Source organism: Sminthopsis crassicaudata, chromosome 5 (genome assembly GCF_048593235.1).
Source record: "Sminthopsis crassicaudata isolate SCR6 chromosome 5, ASM4859323v1, whole genome shotgun sequence".
Lineage (NCBI taxonomy): Eukaryota > Metazoa > Chordata > Mammalia > Dasyuromorphia > Dasyuridae > Sminthopsis > Sminthopsis crassicaudata.
In genome coordinates this window covers 301,947,646-301,963,649 of record NC_133621.1, presented here as the reverse complement: position 1 = coordinate 301,963,649, position 16,004 = coordinate 301,947,646, and the positions used below count along the sequence as shown (strand labels likewise).

The following is a 16,004-nucleotide window of genomic DNA, read 5'->3' as shown; positions in this document are numbered from 1 at the left end:
CCCTCCTGTCCAACAGCTTGAAGAAGCCAGCAGACAAAGGCCACTCCTAATGGTTTATTGCCAGTGTTACAAAGATGGACGCCAGGTCCTCTGGGTGGGAACCACACGGAAGTTTCAAAGACACACCATGGTTTCTAGGGGGATAAGAGAGAAGGGGCAGTGGAGAAGGGAGGTGCTGTCCTCCCTGCACCCCAGAGGGGAGCAGAGCTAGGCGAGGAGGGCCCCCTCTTTCCTGCTGGATCAGGCTGGGCAGAGAGGAGCACCCCTGGGCCCGGAGGGGAGGGCGGGGAGGAACTGGAGGCTTGCTACGGTCTAGCCCCGTGAGTGACCTCGAGGACTCACGGGAAGGGTGGCTAACCTACGCTCTCCAGCCAGGGGCCGGCCCCAAAGCGACGCCATCGGACCGTCCATCGGCCGCGAGGGGGGTTTCCGGGCTCCCTCCAATTGGGGCTGGGGCCAGAGGGAGGATTTTCCGCTTCTGAAGTTCCCAGACAGGATGCCCCATGGGAAAGGGCAGCAGTCCCCGAAGGAAGATGGCCGAGCTCGGTAAGCAGGTGCTGGCCGGGTCAGAGAGCCGGAGCTGCAAGCTCCTGCCCAGTCACTTCCCCCGTCCAATGGGAACGATTCCAGCTTCCTAAGTTCCAGGAGGATCCACGTGGGGTGCCGCAGCGTCTCTGGCACTGCCCCTGCTTCCGGGAGCCCTTCTCCCGCCCAAACAAAAGTTCCCCCGCGTCCCCGTCTCGAGGGCCGGGAAGGCGGCTTCGCCCTCGCTCCGAGCAGTCGGCTTCCGGGTCTAGAATCGGCTCTTGCCCTCCCCTCCCCCTCCACGCAGCCTTCCTTATCTGACGGAGCCAAGGGGGGCTCGAGTCCCGGGGCGGGGGGCGCTCCAGCTCCCGGCTCTAGAGTTGTACCTGACACTAACCACAAACACCCCCCGGGCTCTAGCTAAGCCCCCCGGGCTCACTAAGTCTGACCAGAATCTACAGTGCGTTACATCAGTGTGGCAGCTGAGGGGAGGGGGTCGTCGGGAAACGCGGGGGAGGCTGGGAAGAGAGCCGCCGGTGTTAGCGCTACCGAGGCAGGCTGGGGGCCGCCGCGGAGGCGGGATGGCACAGTGCTGAGCGGGGCGCTCCCCCGAGGGTGTCCCACAGGGAGCACAGCCCGAGGGGGGAAGCCCGCCGGGACTCCTCCTCCTGCCCCCAGACAGTCCATGCTTTCTTTCTCCCCCCCACGCCGAGCTAGTGGGGAGGGGGTGCTCACAAAAACAGCTGAGCCCCCGGGCGGGGGTTGGGGAGATGAGAGCTGTGAGCGCTGCAGGGGCTCAGGTCCCGCCATTCTCCAGGGACTGCTTCTCCTAGGAATAAGGGGGATGGAGGAGGGGAAAGGGACAAAGGGAAGCTGAGACTCCGTTTGTGATTATCACAATGAAGTCCGGGGAGAAGCGGGGGGGGGGGGGGGGGGGAGGGAGGGGGGGAGAGAGCAGGGAAGGCCAGGCTGTCTTCTGGCCTTCCCCTGGTCCCAGGAAGAGGAGACCGGGGTCCTAGTGGCCCCGAGGGGCTCCGGGGACGAGAGGAAGCTGGAGCTGGGGAGAAGAGGGAAGCTCTTTTCAAGTCTGTCGGCTCAGTCTGATCTCTCCCCAGAGCTCGGACAACGGTACAAACAGGGGGGGGAATAACACCACGTACACACATACATGAAAAGTTCTACAGGACGGGGAGGGAACCGCGCTTGCAGAAAAAGGTGCCAGCCGGCATGGGCCGCCCCTGTGCTCGCCTCCTGCTTTCTCCCTTCCCTCTGAGTCCTTCCCTAACCCCAGGCGGGCTCCTCCTCACTCGCCCCGCCTCCCCCAACTTGGGGCAGGTGGGCTCGAAATGGGGGGGAGGTCCCCTTCCTTCCCCTCCCCGCCCCGGCGCTACGGCCTAGGAGCCGATGATCTGGCCGGACCACGTCTCGTGCTTAGTGTGGGGGGCCAGGTGGGTCAGCACCACCTCCACGGCCTGGAACTTCTGGTTTTTCGGCGGGATGGGGCACATCTTGTAGGTCACCTCGTCTCCCTCCACAGGCACATACTCCCCCTCGATGCTGCGGTTCAGATGGAAGAGACCAGTGAGACCCCAAGGCAGCTGCTCAGAGCCCCCCGTCCTGCTCATCCCGGCTCTGCAAGACCTGGGACTGAGTTTCCCAGAGGCACCTTGGGACAGCCTTCCACCCATCCCCAAAACCAGCAGGGTGTCCAGAACCGCCATCGAGGCCCAGTGGGAAGGACTAGGCCAAGATCAGGGCTTTTCCCATGGTGTTTGATACTGCCAAGGCTGGGGATTTTAGAGCTCACAGATGCTCAAAATGGCATATGAATTCATTACAAAATAGGTCCTTTCTTTAAAAATTAAATGCTTTTTTGGGGGAAAGGAAACCTTATACATGAGTACCAATAATGGCTTGCTTAGGAGTTCTAAACCAGAAACTATAGTTAAGGGGCTGAGCCCACTGGTAAGGGGTGAACCCATTCTCCCCCCCCCCCCCCACAACACACACACCCTCCCCAGGACTTACTCAGACACGTGGACGAATATATCCTCTGTGCCATTCTCTGGGGTGATGAAGCCATGGCCCTGGGAACGTGAAAACTGCTTGCAGACGCCCTTGAATACAGGCCCAGCTGAGGCTCGAGCAGTGCTAGAAGGAAGGAGAAAAGAAGGGGAGACCGAGAAAAAGGGTGGCTGGGAAGCCCGGAAGGGACCTCCAGAGCCAAAGCACAGAGAAACCAGATGGGACCCAGGGGCTCCTGGGAGCTGCCTGAAGAGCTGTCCAGATGGAGGAGCTATCAGGGAATGTTCTCAGGAAGACTGGAGGGGAGGGGCTGAGCTTGGCCAAAGAGAGAGCCAGGTGAGAAGCAGGTGGGATGTGACACCCACAGAACCTGTCTTGGGTGAGGCCCGCCGGGAGTGCTGAATCCTCTGGAGGCTAACACTCCCTGAGCTCCCAAAGCCGCATGGAGTCAGTTTTCATCTCTCTGAAGATGGTACCCTGCTCCATTTATCCAGCCCTGACCTCTCTCTGTTATTGTGTCCCTCATTCTCCAAGAGGAATATGACATTAAGGAGCTAATGCCACGTGCAAGTGAGAGGATTTAAGGGAGGGAGGCTGCACAAAGCCACCAGCCTCACTTTTCCCTTCCAAACCATGGGTCCAGTGGCCTAACATAGATCGGGGTGACTGGAGATGGCCCAGGATGCAGTGGGAGGCTTGAGCACTAGACAACTCTACATGGCCAATACTCCAGAGATGGTTGGAACTGGATGATCTCCCCCCTGCCCCAAATCTTCCAGCTTCTTAGTTTTTCTGTTACTAACCCGGGGATCATCATCCTCATCCCCTGATCCTCCAGGTTGCCAACCTTCCCATCATCCTCACCTGCTGTATCTTGCCCATTGCATGTATTTAATAATTGCCAAATCCCCTAATTCTTTCCCTTATAACTTCTCTCTGCTCACAAGGCACCACATAGACCTTCTGGCCTCTTCTATTGGAATGGACTTCCATTTGGCTTCCCCTCTCCAGCCCATCCTCCGTTCTCTTGCCAAAATGATTTAATATCTGGGTCTGGCCATGTTATTTCCCCTGTCCCCCCCCCCCCACAATAAACCCCAGTGGTTCCTATTACCTATAAAGTCAAATATACATATCAAATCCTTTGTTTGCCACTTAAAGTTCTCTAGAATGCCTTTCCCACTTTTCCACAGCTTCCTTCTGATCCTTTGAACCCCATGTTCCTTCTCTGCATTTCTACTGGTGGTCCCTCTCTTCCTTTAAGTCCTCCCCCCTGGAGGCCTTTTCCATCATCCCCAGCTGCCCTGCTATCCCCTCTGAGGTTCCCCCCCCTCCCTGTACACTTTCTTTCATCTAGATTAGCTCCCTCCCTTAAAGCAGAAGCTTCTTGGGGGCAGGATTGTTTCCAGTTACATCAAATACTAAATCCAATAAGTGCTTGTTTATTAATTGATTGAGATATGGGGATAAAGTCCAGGGGGACCTGCTGGGGCCATCACTCCCCTCATTTTCTATGGACTTCTTTGCCAGAGATGGGTCTTGAACCCCGAGTCTGGGGCAGAGATGCATCAAGTGAGGCAACTTTTATTTTTGTATCCCATAGAATTAAATTCATGAGGGCAGAAACTTTTTTTTTGTCCTGATATGAACAGTACATGCACACAGAAAGTGCTTAAAAATGCTTCTTGATTCACTGACTTTATTCAGAGACTATGGAATGATAGGAGGTCACCTGTGGCCTTCAGATCATTTATGGGTTGGAAGAGAGGTCACTGAAAAAAAAATAATAACTAAATGACCTGTGACCTGGGAAAGTCATCTTAATCCCCTCCATTCTCAGCTTTCTCTTCTATCAAGAGAGGGCTGGTGGTCTCGGAGATGGTTCATTCTTTCCCCTGCTTCTCAGAGTCCCTCTCCTGCATTTCAGCCCCTCTCTCTACCCGGGCCTGGCCTCAGAGCCCCAGAAATGAACTCGGCTGGACTTTGCCCAGCGCCCAAGAAATCCCCCAGATTGGAAGGCGGGACCGTTCCTTAGATGGACCATGGCTCCTCCAGCAGGCCCAATGCTTTTCCCTTCCTTCCCAGGCTTGGCTGGTCTGGCTACTCACGCAGAATAGGTCCTGGTTCTCTTGGTGGGGAGGGGGCTGGGCAGGTCTCTGAGCAGGAGATTGCTGCCCCGATCCCAGATCCGGCTCCCCTCGCGATGGAAGGGGAAGGTGGGCCAGACAGGAGACTTAGGGGAGTGCAGAGGCGGCACTACTGGGGGCGAGGTGGGCTCAGACGACATGGTGGAGAAGCCCAATGGCAGGTGTATCTTCCGGCAGCTGAAATTTGATTAAACAGAGCTGTGCAGACTATGGATGGAGCCCCCAGATTTTCCTGGAGATAGATGTCTGTGCCTGGAAGGGAAGAGATACAGAGTCAGAGGAACAATCTCAAACGATTGGACCTTGCTGAGCCAAAGGGGAGGACTGAGCTGACAGAGTCCTTCCTCTGGGCTTCTGGGGGTGATGCAGGAGGTGACACTGAAGCCTCCTGAGTCAGCACCAAGCCCAGGAAAAACTGAAGGAACCAATCTGTTATTGGCTCAGGAGGAAGGCAGCCCATCGACCAGGATCTTGGCCAGCCCCTTACATAAACACCCCTGCCAGCCAGCCAGCTACCTCCCAGGGATGGTGGGGAGAAGCAGGACACCACCCACTGACGGTGGGCAAGAGGTGGACACTACTGACAACTGGCCACAAGGTGGCAATGGATGGCTACCAAAGCCAGGTGCGGCCTTCCTGGGGAGGAACCCAGCAATCCCCCTGGGCCGACGTGGAGAGAATCAGCAGTTCTCCTGCCCCCCAGCTCCAGATATCCCCAAGCAGGGTGCCTAAAGATGCCACCTTCAGGACCAGGGTGGCAGTATACATCTCGGGGACCCTGGGACATGGACTCCATCTGGCAGCTAGCTGATTCCCTCCTCCTCAAGGGCACAGTAGCCAGCCAAGGAGCTCTGCAGTTTACTAGCTGTGGGACATTGGGCAAGTCACTGAACCCAGCCTTAATTATCCTCTGTAATGGTGAGAATGAGATCCATAGAACCTACCTCCCTGCAGGGTAGTTGGGGAGCTTGAGTAAGATTATGTGTGTAAAGTGCTTAATAATCTTGGAGCGCTATTGGCTGTCCAACAATGAGAGGATCCAAACCAGTTCCAATTGTTCAGTGATGAAGAGAACAGCCATACCCAGAGAGGACTATGGGAAATGAGTGTGGACCACAACATAGCATTTCCACTCTTTCTGTTATTGCCCACTTGCATTGTTGTTTTCTTTCTCAGGTTTTTGTTTTTTTTTTTTTACCTTCTAAATCTGATCTTTCTTGTGCAGCAAGAGAGCTATATAAATATGTATACATATATTGGATTTAACATATATTTCAACATATTTAACATGTATGGGACTACCTGCCATCAGGGGGAGGGGGTGGAGGGAAGGAGGGGAAAAGTTAGAACAGAAGTTTTTACAAGGGTCAATGTTGAAAAATTACCCATACATATGTCTTGTAAATAAAAATAATAAAAATTAAATATAAATAATAAAATAATAAAAAATGAAAAAAATCTTGGAGCACTATACAGTGAGATGTCTACGATTATTTGTAGGAAACGTTAATGCTATTCACCAAAGGGAGCCATAGATGAAGAGAAAGTTAAGATCATTCTGGTGACGGCAGAGTTGGGATCTGGACCAAGCCCACCCCCTGCATAATGATTCCAAATCAAGGCCCTGTTTTGCCATGGACCAAACCCAGTACCAATGGAGTAACTGTTGCCTGCAGACCTTGGGCCCATTGCAGACAAGGCTTGCCTGCGAGGACTTTATAATCTAAGACAATTTGGTAACTGGTTTATTTGTAAAGGAGATCGATGCAGGAAAGTGCTCAGAGACACTGGAAGAAGGAGAGCTCAAATCTTCCCTTTGGGAAGGTGATTTCCAGGCTGAGTCTTGGAAGAAAGAGATGAGGGCAGCCCTGACTGCTGACCCCCAGGGAGTGGCGACATAGATGGGGCAGGAGGAGAACTGAAGTGCCTGTTCATTCAGGCAACATTTTAAAGTGCCTACTGTGTGCAGGGCACTTAAGAAACACAGATATGATGGGAGAAGGCCCAGAAGATGAGAGGTCAAGTTCCCACAGCTGACTCTATAAAAGGTTCAGGGAGCACAGGGGGTGACCTGCCCCCAGCCTGCCCACCCCCAAAGTTTGGAGGTCTGCTGAGCTCGGGCTTGGTTCCAGCTTTGTCTCATCACTGCCGATAACAGTCATTTTTTCCTCCTGGTCTGAACCTTTCTCCTTCACAACACTAAATCAAATGTTTTGGAGGCGGGGAGGAAAATGGGGCAGATTCTTGGCTGCAGCCCTGAGCCACTCTCTGTTCTGGGAGATGCTTTTCTTCCTGCACTCCCCCATCCCCCGCTCTCTGTGACCCCACCTTACCAGCCCCTATCGCTGTTATTCCCGGGCACCAGCCGTGTGCCAGGCAGTGACAGACAGTGCCGGGAGGCAGCGCTCCCCCCAAGGGGGAGGGAGGAGAAACAGTGAGCGCGGCAGAGCCAGAGCATCTCAGATGTTTTCCAGCTCAGCCCTCAGCCCTCCCACCCCTTGCCACCAGGAGAGAGAAGCTGCTATTTCTCCTGCCAGCTCTCTGCCCTCGCTGGGAACCCCACAGTGGCTGTCAGTGGTGAAAGATGTGACAGACGCTCCAGGGAGAAGCAGCCGGCAGCTGCCTTGCCTCTCTCCTTCTCCTCCTTTCCCTTTTCTTCCCCTCCCCTCCTTAATGTCCTCCTTCTCTCCTGCCCTTCCTCCCTCTTCTCTCTTTCCCTTCTCTCCTCCCCTCTTCTTTCTTCTCTTTTCCTTTCCTCCTGTTCTCACCCTCCCCACACCTCCTCTTTTGTCCTTTCCTTTCTTCCTCTGCTCGCCTTCTCATCTCTTTTTGTCTTTTTTTCTCTTCTCCCTTCTTACCCTCTTCTTCCTCCCCCTTTCTTCTCTCTCTCTCTCTCTGTCTCTGTCTCTCTCTCTCTGTCTCTGTCTGTCTCTCTGTCTCTGTGTCTCTGTGTCTCTGTCTCTCTCTCTCTCTCTCTCTCTCTCTCTCTCTCTCTCTCTCTCTCTCTCTCTCTCTCTCTCTCTCTCTCTCTCTCTCTCTCCCCCCCCTCTCCCTCTCCCTCTCCCTCTCTTTCCCTCTCTTTCCCTCTCCCTATCCCTCCTCTCTTCCCTTCTCCTCTCATTTTCCCCCTTAGCAGAACATGTAAACCAGAGGAGGCTGAGACAGGGACAGGGGGAATCAATTCTGTTCAAGGCTGAAAGCTAGAGAATAAAAGAATCCTGGCTTTGGAACACGAGAACTAATGTCAGAAGCCTAGTTACGTGCTCTCGGGCAAATTAGTTGCCCTACTTATGCCTTGGTTCCCTATGCTTCTGCCTTGGCTATTGACAAAGTAAATAGAGGTCCTGGAGGTTTTTAGAATAGAGATCCTTGCTTCCCAACAGGTAGTGCCTCTTGCTCTGTCCTGCCTAGCCCTTTCTTTCTCTTTTACCTGAAAAGCTTTTGACTTGGAGTTTCCTCCCTCCTCCATATTTCTTCCATTTGCTCCTAATTGACATCACAAAGGCCCGAAGTGGATAGAGTACTAGCCCTGAAGTCAGGAGGACCTGAGTTAAAATCTGACCTCACTTAACACTTCCTAGCTGTGTGCCCAGCTGTGTAATCCTGGGCAAGTCACTTAACCCCAATTGCCACAGCAAAAAACCAACCAAACAAACAAACAAACAAACAAAAATCAAAGAAAGAAGGAAAGAATGAAAAAAGACAAAGAGAAAGAGAGGGAGGGAGGGAGGGATGGAGGAAGGAAGGAAGGAAGGAAGGAAGAAAAATAAAGGGAAAGAGAAAGAGAGAAAGAAAGAGAAAGAAAAAAGGAAAGAAAGAAAAATTAAAAAAGGAAGGAAGGAAAGAAAAAAGAAATAGAGAAAGAAAAAGAGAAAAAGAGAGGGAGGAAAAAAGAAAAAGAAAGAAAGAAAGAAAGAAAGAAAGAAGGAAAGAAGGAAAGACAGAAAAAGAAAGAAGGAAGGAACAAAGAAAGAAAAAGAAAGTAAGTTACAAAGGCCAGCAGCCTCCCACACTTCCCCATAGGCACCCCCTCCCCAAAAGGGAGGGATAGGACGCTGGGAATCAGGATCTTCCCCAGTCCTCATTTTCCTCCGTCTGGGGTGGGTGGGGAATATAAGCAGAAACTACACAGAAACATTCATTGCCACTTTCCCTTTGTCCCCTTCGGGGGGGGGGGAACCCCAAACAACCACCTCATCACTCAGTTTTTCTCCAACTTCTCAACTCTGTTCCTTGATTATGTTCCTCTAAGAAAGCAGGGGAGGGCTAGAACAGACAATAGTAAGACCCTTGGGGAGAATGGCCTCATCTCCTGGTGGTAGACTGAAAGGGGTGGGGGGGAATGTGTGGAGGGTGCGTTACAGTTGGTTTGCTATATTTTCCCCAGGGAGGTGATGAAGCAGCCACCATAGGGCTCAAAGCACAACCAATGATCTCCTTCTCGCTCTGCATAGCAGCAGCAAGGGCCTTGCTTGGCCAGCTCCTCCCTCCCATGCTATCCCCTTGCTGCCAGGTAGCTAAGGGCACAGGGAACCGGACCTGAGCTCAAACAAACACATCCTTCCATGTCTGGCCGCTCACCTCTCCTCTGCCCTTCCCTCCAACCTCCTCTGCCCTCTGCAGCAGCCTTCAGGACGCAAGTCTCAGAGAGAGGTGACAGACTGAAGGGCTCTGGAGGCTAGAGCTGCCCTGAATCTCAGGGACTATACAGAGGACTGCTTCAGACCTTTAACTTTAGGGATCCAGGCAGAGCTAGAGCAGAACCAGGGACAGCTCCTCGCCTAAATCTCCCCTTCCCTGTGTTCCCCCAAGGACTCTCCCCCCCTGATCTGCCTTTCTCCTCACTCCACCCTCTTCCCCTGCAATGCAGCACTGCACAGTGCTCAGCAGGTGAGGCTGGGGAGGAGGGTTGGATTGGGATGCAGCTCTGAAAAGTGCTTTGAGATCCAACAGATCATGAAAGGTGCGAGAGAAACAGGAAAAGGGCCGTGTTCTAACTCAGGTCATCTGAAACCTCCAGGTTCCCCTGCTGTCCTCACACCATGGCCGCCATTAAATTGCCAGATCCGAGGGCCACTGCCCCTGTGAACAAAAACCCCACTTATCAAGATGCTCCTCTTTCCCCACAGGAAACTCTGTGGCCAAAGGATGAGACTGGGGCAGAGTGAAACAGGCCGCTGCCCTGGAAAGGAAGCTGTTTTCTTAGAAAGCTCCTTATCTGGAGCCAAAAGATCTAGCTATATGACTCTAAGTGTATATATATATATATTAATTTTGGTGAAGTGTTTTGAGTTTATTCTCTGTAGAACTGATTGGGGAGCAGTAATACTATTTGCAGCAACGATCTCACAGCATTAGAATGAGGAAAGTGCTTTATAAAGCACATATATAAAGCCATGACGATGCAAGACAGGAAGAGGAGGAGGAGGACTCAGGGAGTTGACCTGGAGCACCTTTTAGGTCCCTTCCGACTCAGATCCTGAGACTCTAGGACAAGGCAGGAAGGATGCTGAAGGTCTTGGCTCAGAAATAACCGAGGGGCAAACAGTATCTAGGCCTAGGACTTTGGGGATTGATCTGAGATTTGGACGAAGGGGTCATTCTGTAACAGACATTTCTTTTTAGGTATTATAGATTCCTTTGGAAAGCTGATGAAATCTACAGATCAGTGATTCTCTAAATCATGTTTTTCGAAGCCATGAAATAAAATATAGATTACAAATAAATTGTATTGAAATACAGTTGTCTCTTTCTCGCTCTCCAACACACACACACACACACACACACACACACACACACACACACACACACACTTTATATATGTGTGTGTGTGTGTGTGTGTGTGTGTGTGTGTGTGTGTGTGTGTGTAAGTTCACAGAGCCCAAGTTAAGGACCCCTGCTTTGATCAGCATTGTCCACAAAGGAAGAAATGTCAGTAGCTAAAGCTGCTTTAGTCCTGCCCCCTCTCCCTCCCGAGTGCTCGCTATCTGTCTTAGACAGATTTTCTCCTACATATGGAATTGGTACAGATTCTTTCCTATCACTTCTGGCCTTCAACAGGACCACCCCGTCTCTGTAGTTCAGGGAAATCAAATCAAACCAATAAGTAATGAAGTGCCTTATCCTACTTTACAAGCAACAAAGACAATTTTCCTAAGAAACAAAAGAATCACACAGGACATAAAAAATATCGGGGGCAGCTAGGTGATGCAGTGGATAGAGCACCAGCCTTGAATTCAGGAGGACCTGAGTTCAAATCTGGTCTCAGACATTTAACACTTCCTAGCTGTGTGACCCTGGGCAAGTCACTCAACCCCAGCCTCAGGGAGAAAAAAAAAAAAAAAATATATATATATATATATATATATATATATATATCAAGACTTCAGAGGACAGATGACAATTCAATGCTCTTCCCTCCTCCTCACTTAGGGAACACCTATGAAAATAAAAAGCCACTGGGATTCAATCTTTGGGTACCATTTTTCTCCCTTCCAGGAAAGAATCTGTCATAAGAGGTTTGCACCTATCCCTTGGGTAAGCAGAACAACAGATGACTGGAGTTTCCTCAAGCTGGAAAAAAAAAAGAAATAATTACAGCTTATCATAATATGTTCCCATTTCTATAGCATTTTCTGGTTTACGAGGTGCGTTATTAACAATCTTTCTGTGCAGGAAGTATTACACATATTCCTACCCCCATTTTACAGATGAGAGACTTTAGGTCCAGAAGGATCAAGCAGTTTGCCCTGGATCACATGGCTAGTAAGAATCTGTACCGAGGTCCTCTGATTGCAAGGCAGGGCTTTACCCAGCCATTCTCACTGCTATTGGGTTGCCCTTCCAGTGCCCACCCTACTTGTGAAAGGTACAATTAGGATTTTAGTACATGAAAGTGGCCTGGGGCTAAGGGGTGAAAAGGTAAGAGAGAGCATCAGGAAAAGAGCACCTCAGGTTCAAGCTCTATCTCACCTAAGTCTCAGTTTCTTTCTCTGTAAACATCAAGACCCGATGACCTCCGTGGCTGTTTCTAGCTTAGGATCTTATATCTATATTCATTTGTGGTGCCAGACACAGAGCCAAAACATGTTCAACAAACTTCTGATTGACGGAGGGACTGATGGAGAAGGGAAGAGGACAGAATTGCCCTTCCTTTTCTCAAGTCTCAATGCAGAAAAGGCCCTGGTACCAATGCTGCCTGAGGGGCTGGAGAGGGTATGCTCCATTTAGCATGTATGGGACTACCTGCCATCTAGGGGAGGCGGTGGAGAGAAGGAGGGGAAAATTTGGAAGAGAAAGTTTTGCAAGGGTCAATGTTGAAAAATTACCCATGCATATGCCTTGTAAACAAAAAGTGATAATAATAATAATAATAATAATAATAATAATAATAATAATAAAGATGTGGTTAGCAAGGAGGGGAAGCCAGATATGGATGGGCTGTTTGAGTACTGAGCTTGATGTCCCAGGGAATGAGCCCCAGGAAAGCACAGGAGCCACCTCCAATCCACAGACTCCATTCTGTTGGGGGATCGCAGAGAAAGGAGTTAGAAGTCCATCTCTGTAAATTACTACCCAAGTGACCTTGGCCAGGCACCTTTCCTTATCTTACAAAGTGGCAAAAGTGATCTCATAAATAACGTCTAAGGTTCCTTCCATCCCTTTAACTCATGATCCTAGCCGTGTGGCTATGGGCTGACTCATTTGACCTCTCTGAGACTAAGTTCCATGATTTTTAAAATACAGATGATGTTACTGAGTCCAGATATTTCATTGGATTTTTGTGAGACAGGTTTTGCAAGCTGTAAAGCAGACCAGAAATTGGAGTGCTTATTATTGTGTGATAAGGACAGAGCTAGGAGCTAAAAGTCTACTCTCCATCCTGGATTCCTTGGCCAATCACTGCCCTGGTCCCCCGGGGGCTGATCAGAGGAGGCAATATCATCCCCACCCCTCCTTGTGTGGGCTTGATTAGGCTTAGTCTCTGATTAATTGTCATGGGACCTCCAAGGATGGAAGAAAATGGAAAAAAATCATTTTTCCCAGTGGGACTGAGAGCAGGTGTGCATCATGGATCTCACTAGGTGACTTCAGCCTATTTTTGGCTGAGTCGAAAAACCATGCTCAGAAATGCCAGGTATCTTAAGTCAATTTTCCTAGGAAATGTATGTTTTCTCCACGGTCCTTCTTTAGCCCTGGAGAAGCATATAGATGACAGGATCCTAGAGTCAGACAAAAGAGACTCACCCAGCCCCTTCATCTTAGAGATGAGGAAATTGAGGGCTGGGGAAGCTAAGCCCAAAATCACAGGGTTGGTAAGGGATTGAGCCAGAATGCTAAACCAGGCTTTCTGGATCCTTTCCAAAGCCAGTGCTCTTTCTAATGTACTATGTAACAGAATCATAAGGAGGTATATATATTATATCATTATATTGTATATGTATATATGTATGTATATAGTTGTAAGGATAAATCCTGAAACAGAAGCTGAAATTCTTTGGCTATATAATGAGAAGTCAGAACTCATTAGAAAAGACTCTGATGTTGGGGAAGATTAAAGGCAAAAGGAGAAGGGGATGTCGGAGAATGAGATGAAAAGATGGTGTCATGGGAGCAATGAACATGAGCTTGGAAGACTTCTAGAGATAGTGAAAGACAGAATGGCTGGTGTGTTGTGGTCTAGGGGATCACAAAGAGTCAGATATGATTAAATAACTCAACAACAAAGTGTGTGTGTGAGGGTAGAGAGAGAAATATGAACACACATTTATATATCTGTATATGTATGTATATATGTGTGTGTATGTATAAACACACATATAGTGGTTGAATTGTATCCAACTAGACAGAATATATATGTTTGTATGTGTGTATATATATATGGAGAAAGAAAGAAAAGAAAAGAGAGACAGAGACAAGACATACAGAAAGAAAAGAGAGGGAAAAGTGTATATATCTATATCTATCTATATATACATAGATAGATAGATAGATGATAGATAGATAAATAGATATATGGAGAAAGTGAGAAAAAGAAGAAAAGAGAAAGACAGAGATAGAAGATATAGAGTATATACATACATATACATGACACACATAAATATGTATGTATATATATATGGAGAAAGAGAAAAAGAAGAAAAGAGAGATAAGAGACAGAGACAGAGACACAAGACATAGAGAAAGAAAAGAGAGAGAAAATATATATATATATGGAGAAAAAGAAGAAAAGAGAGAGAAAACATAGAGAAAGAAAAGAGAGAAAAGTATATATATATGACACACATAAATATGTATTTGTATATATATAGAGAGAGAGAGAAAGAGAAGAAAAGAGAAATAAAGACAGAGATAGAAGATATAGAGAAAGAAGAGAGAAAAGTATATATATGATGACACACAAATATGTATGTGTATATATATATATATATATATATATATATATATATATATATATATATAGAGAGAGAGAGAGAGAGAGAGAGAGAGAGAGAGAGAGAGAGAGAGAGACAGAGAGACAGAGAGACAGAGACAGAGAGACAGAGACAGAGAGAGAGAGAGACACAGAGCCAGAAGACATGGAAAAAGAAAAGACAGAGAAAAGTATATATGTATATATATGACACACACATAAATATGTATGTGTATATAAAGAGAGAAAAAGAGAAGAAAAGAGATAGATAGAAGATATATAGAGAAAAGTATATATATATATATATATATATAAAACACATAAATATATATGTTTATATATATATATATGGAGAAAGAAAGAGAAGAAAAGAGATAGAAACAGAGATAGAAGATATAGAGAAAGAAAAGAGAGAAAAGTATATATATAATACACACATAAATATGTATGTGTATATATAGAGAGAGAAAGAGAAAGAGAAGAAAAGAGATAGAGAGATAGAAGATATAAAGAGAGAGAAAAGTATATATATATATAAAACACACATAAATATATATGTTTATATATATATAGATATGGAGAAAGAAAGAGAAGAAAAGAGATAGAAACAAAGATAGAAGATATAAAGAAAGAAAAGAGAGAAAAGTACATATATATATATATATATATATGATACACACATAAATATGTATGTGTATATAGAGAGAGAGAAAGAGAGAAGAAAAGAGAGAGAAGATATAAAGAGAGAGAAAAGTGTATATACATATATGGCACACACATAAATATGTATGTTTATATATATATGGAGAAAGAGAAGAAAAGAGACAGAGACAGAAGACAGAGGAAAAAGAGAGAGAGAAATATATATATGTGTGTGTATGACACACAAATAAATATGTATATGTATATATATACACATATATATGGAGAAAGAGACAGAGACAGACAATATAGAGAAAGAAAGGAGAGAGAAGTATATATATATACCTTTGTATTTGTGGCTCCATGGATCATAGTATACCAGACCTTTCTGTCTAGTTGGAAACAATTCAACATCTCTCTCCCTCTCTGTCTCTGTCTCTGTCTCTCTGTCTCTGTCTCTCTCTCTGTCTCTCTCTCTCTCTCTCTCTGTCTCTCTCTCTCTCTCTCTCTCTCTCTGTCTCTCTCTCTCTGTGTCTCTCTCTCTCTGTGTCTCTCTCTCTTTTTCTCTCTTTCTCTCTCTGTATCTCTCTGTCTCTTTTTCTCTCTCTCTCTGTCTCTGTATCTCTGTCTCTGTATCTCTCTCTTTCTCTCTCTCTCTGTGTCTCTCTCTCTGTGTCTCTCTCTCTCTTTCTCTCTCTGTCTCTCTCTCTGTCTCTCTGTCTGTCTCTGTCTCTCTCTGTCTGTCTGTCTGTCTCTCTCTGTCTCTCTCTCTCTCATACATACACCTTTATGTATGTGTGTGTATGTCTCTCTAAATATATATATGTGTTTGTGTGTGTGTGCATTTGTGATCCCATGGACCGTAGCATACCAGGCCCTTCTGTCTAGTTGGATACAATTCAGCAACTATATATGTGTGTGTGTGTATGTATACATTGTATATATGGATACATATGTATATGTATCCATATAGAAGCATGATACACACATATAAATTATGTACATATACATATATGCACATGTATAAGCACATATAATCTGAGATGAGGGGAATAGAGAGAGAGGACTTTAGCTGGGGATACAAGCTCTGGGGCCAGTGTCTAACGTCCTTTCGCTCAGATATAGAAAAGACAAGTGGACAGAGCATTGATGTGTTTTTAGACCAGAAAAGAACCTCAGAAGCCCATTTGGAGAAGTGAGGGGAGGTGACCTGTCCAAGGACACACACAGCTCCCTTTTAGACCCAGGGCTTC

The 16,004-nt window shown here is 47.5% G+C and overlaps 1 protein-coding gene across 2 annotated transcripts in view; it reads right to left on the bottom strand.

Moving 5' to 3' along the window:
- Positions 1 to 39: 39 nt before the first annotated feature.
- Positions 40 to 16,004, bottom strand: part of CSDC2 (cold shock domain containing C2) — a 20,318-nt gene continuing 4,353 nt past the window's right edge. For both annotated transcript variants that reach the window (XM_074271828.1, XM_074271827.1), the window contains exons 2-4: positions 4,659 to 4,949; positions 2,554 to 2,676; positions 40 to 2,082 (exon numbers count right to left, since the gene is read on the bottom strand). In XM_074271828.1, the coding sequence (XP_074127929.1) occupies positions 1,920 to 2,082; positions 2,554 to 2,676; positions 4,659 to 4,837 (465 nt within the window). In that variant the 5' untranslated portion in view covers positions 4,838 to 4,949 and the 3' untranslated portion in view covers positions 40 to 1,919. The remainder of the gene's footprint in view (positions 2,083 to 2,553; positions 2,677 to 4,658; positions 4,950 to 16,004) is intronic.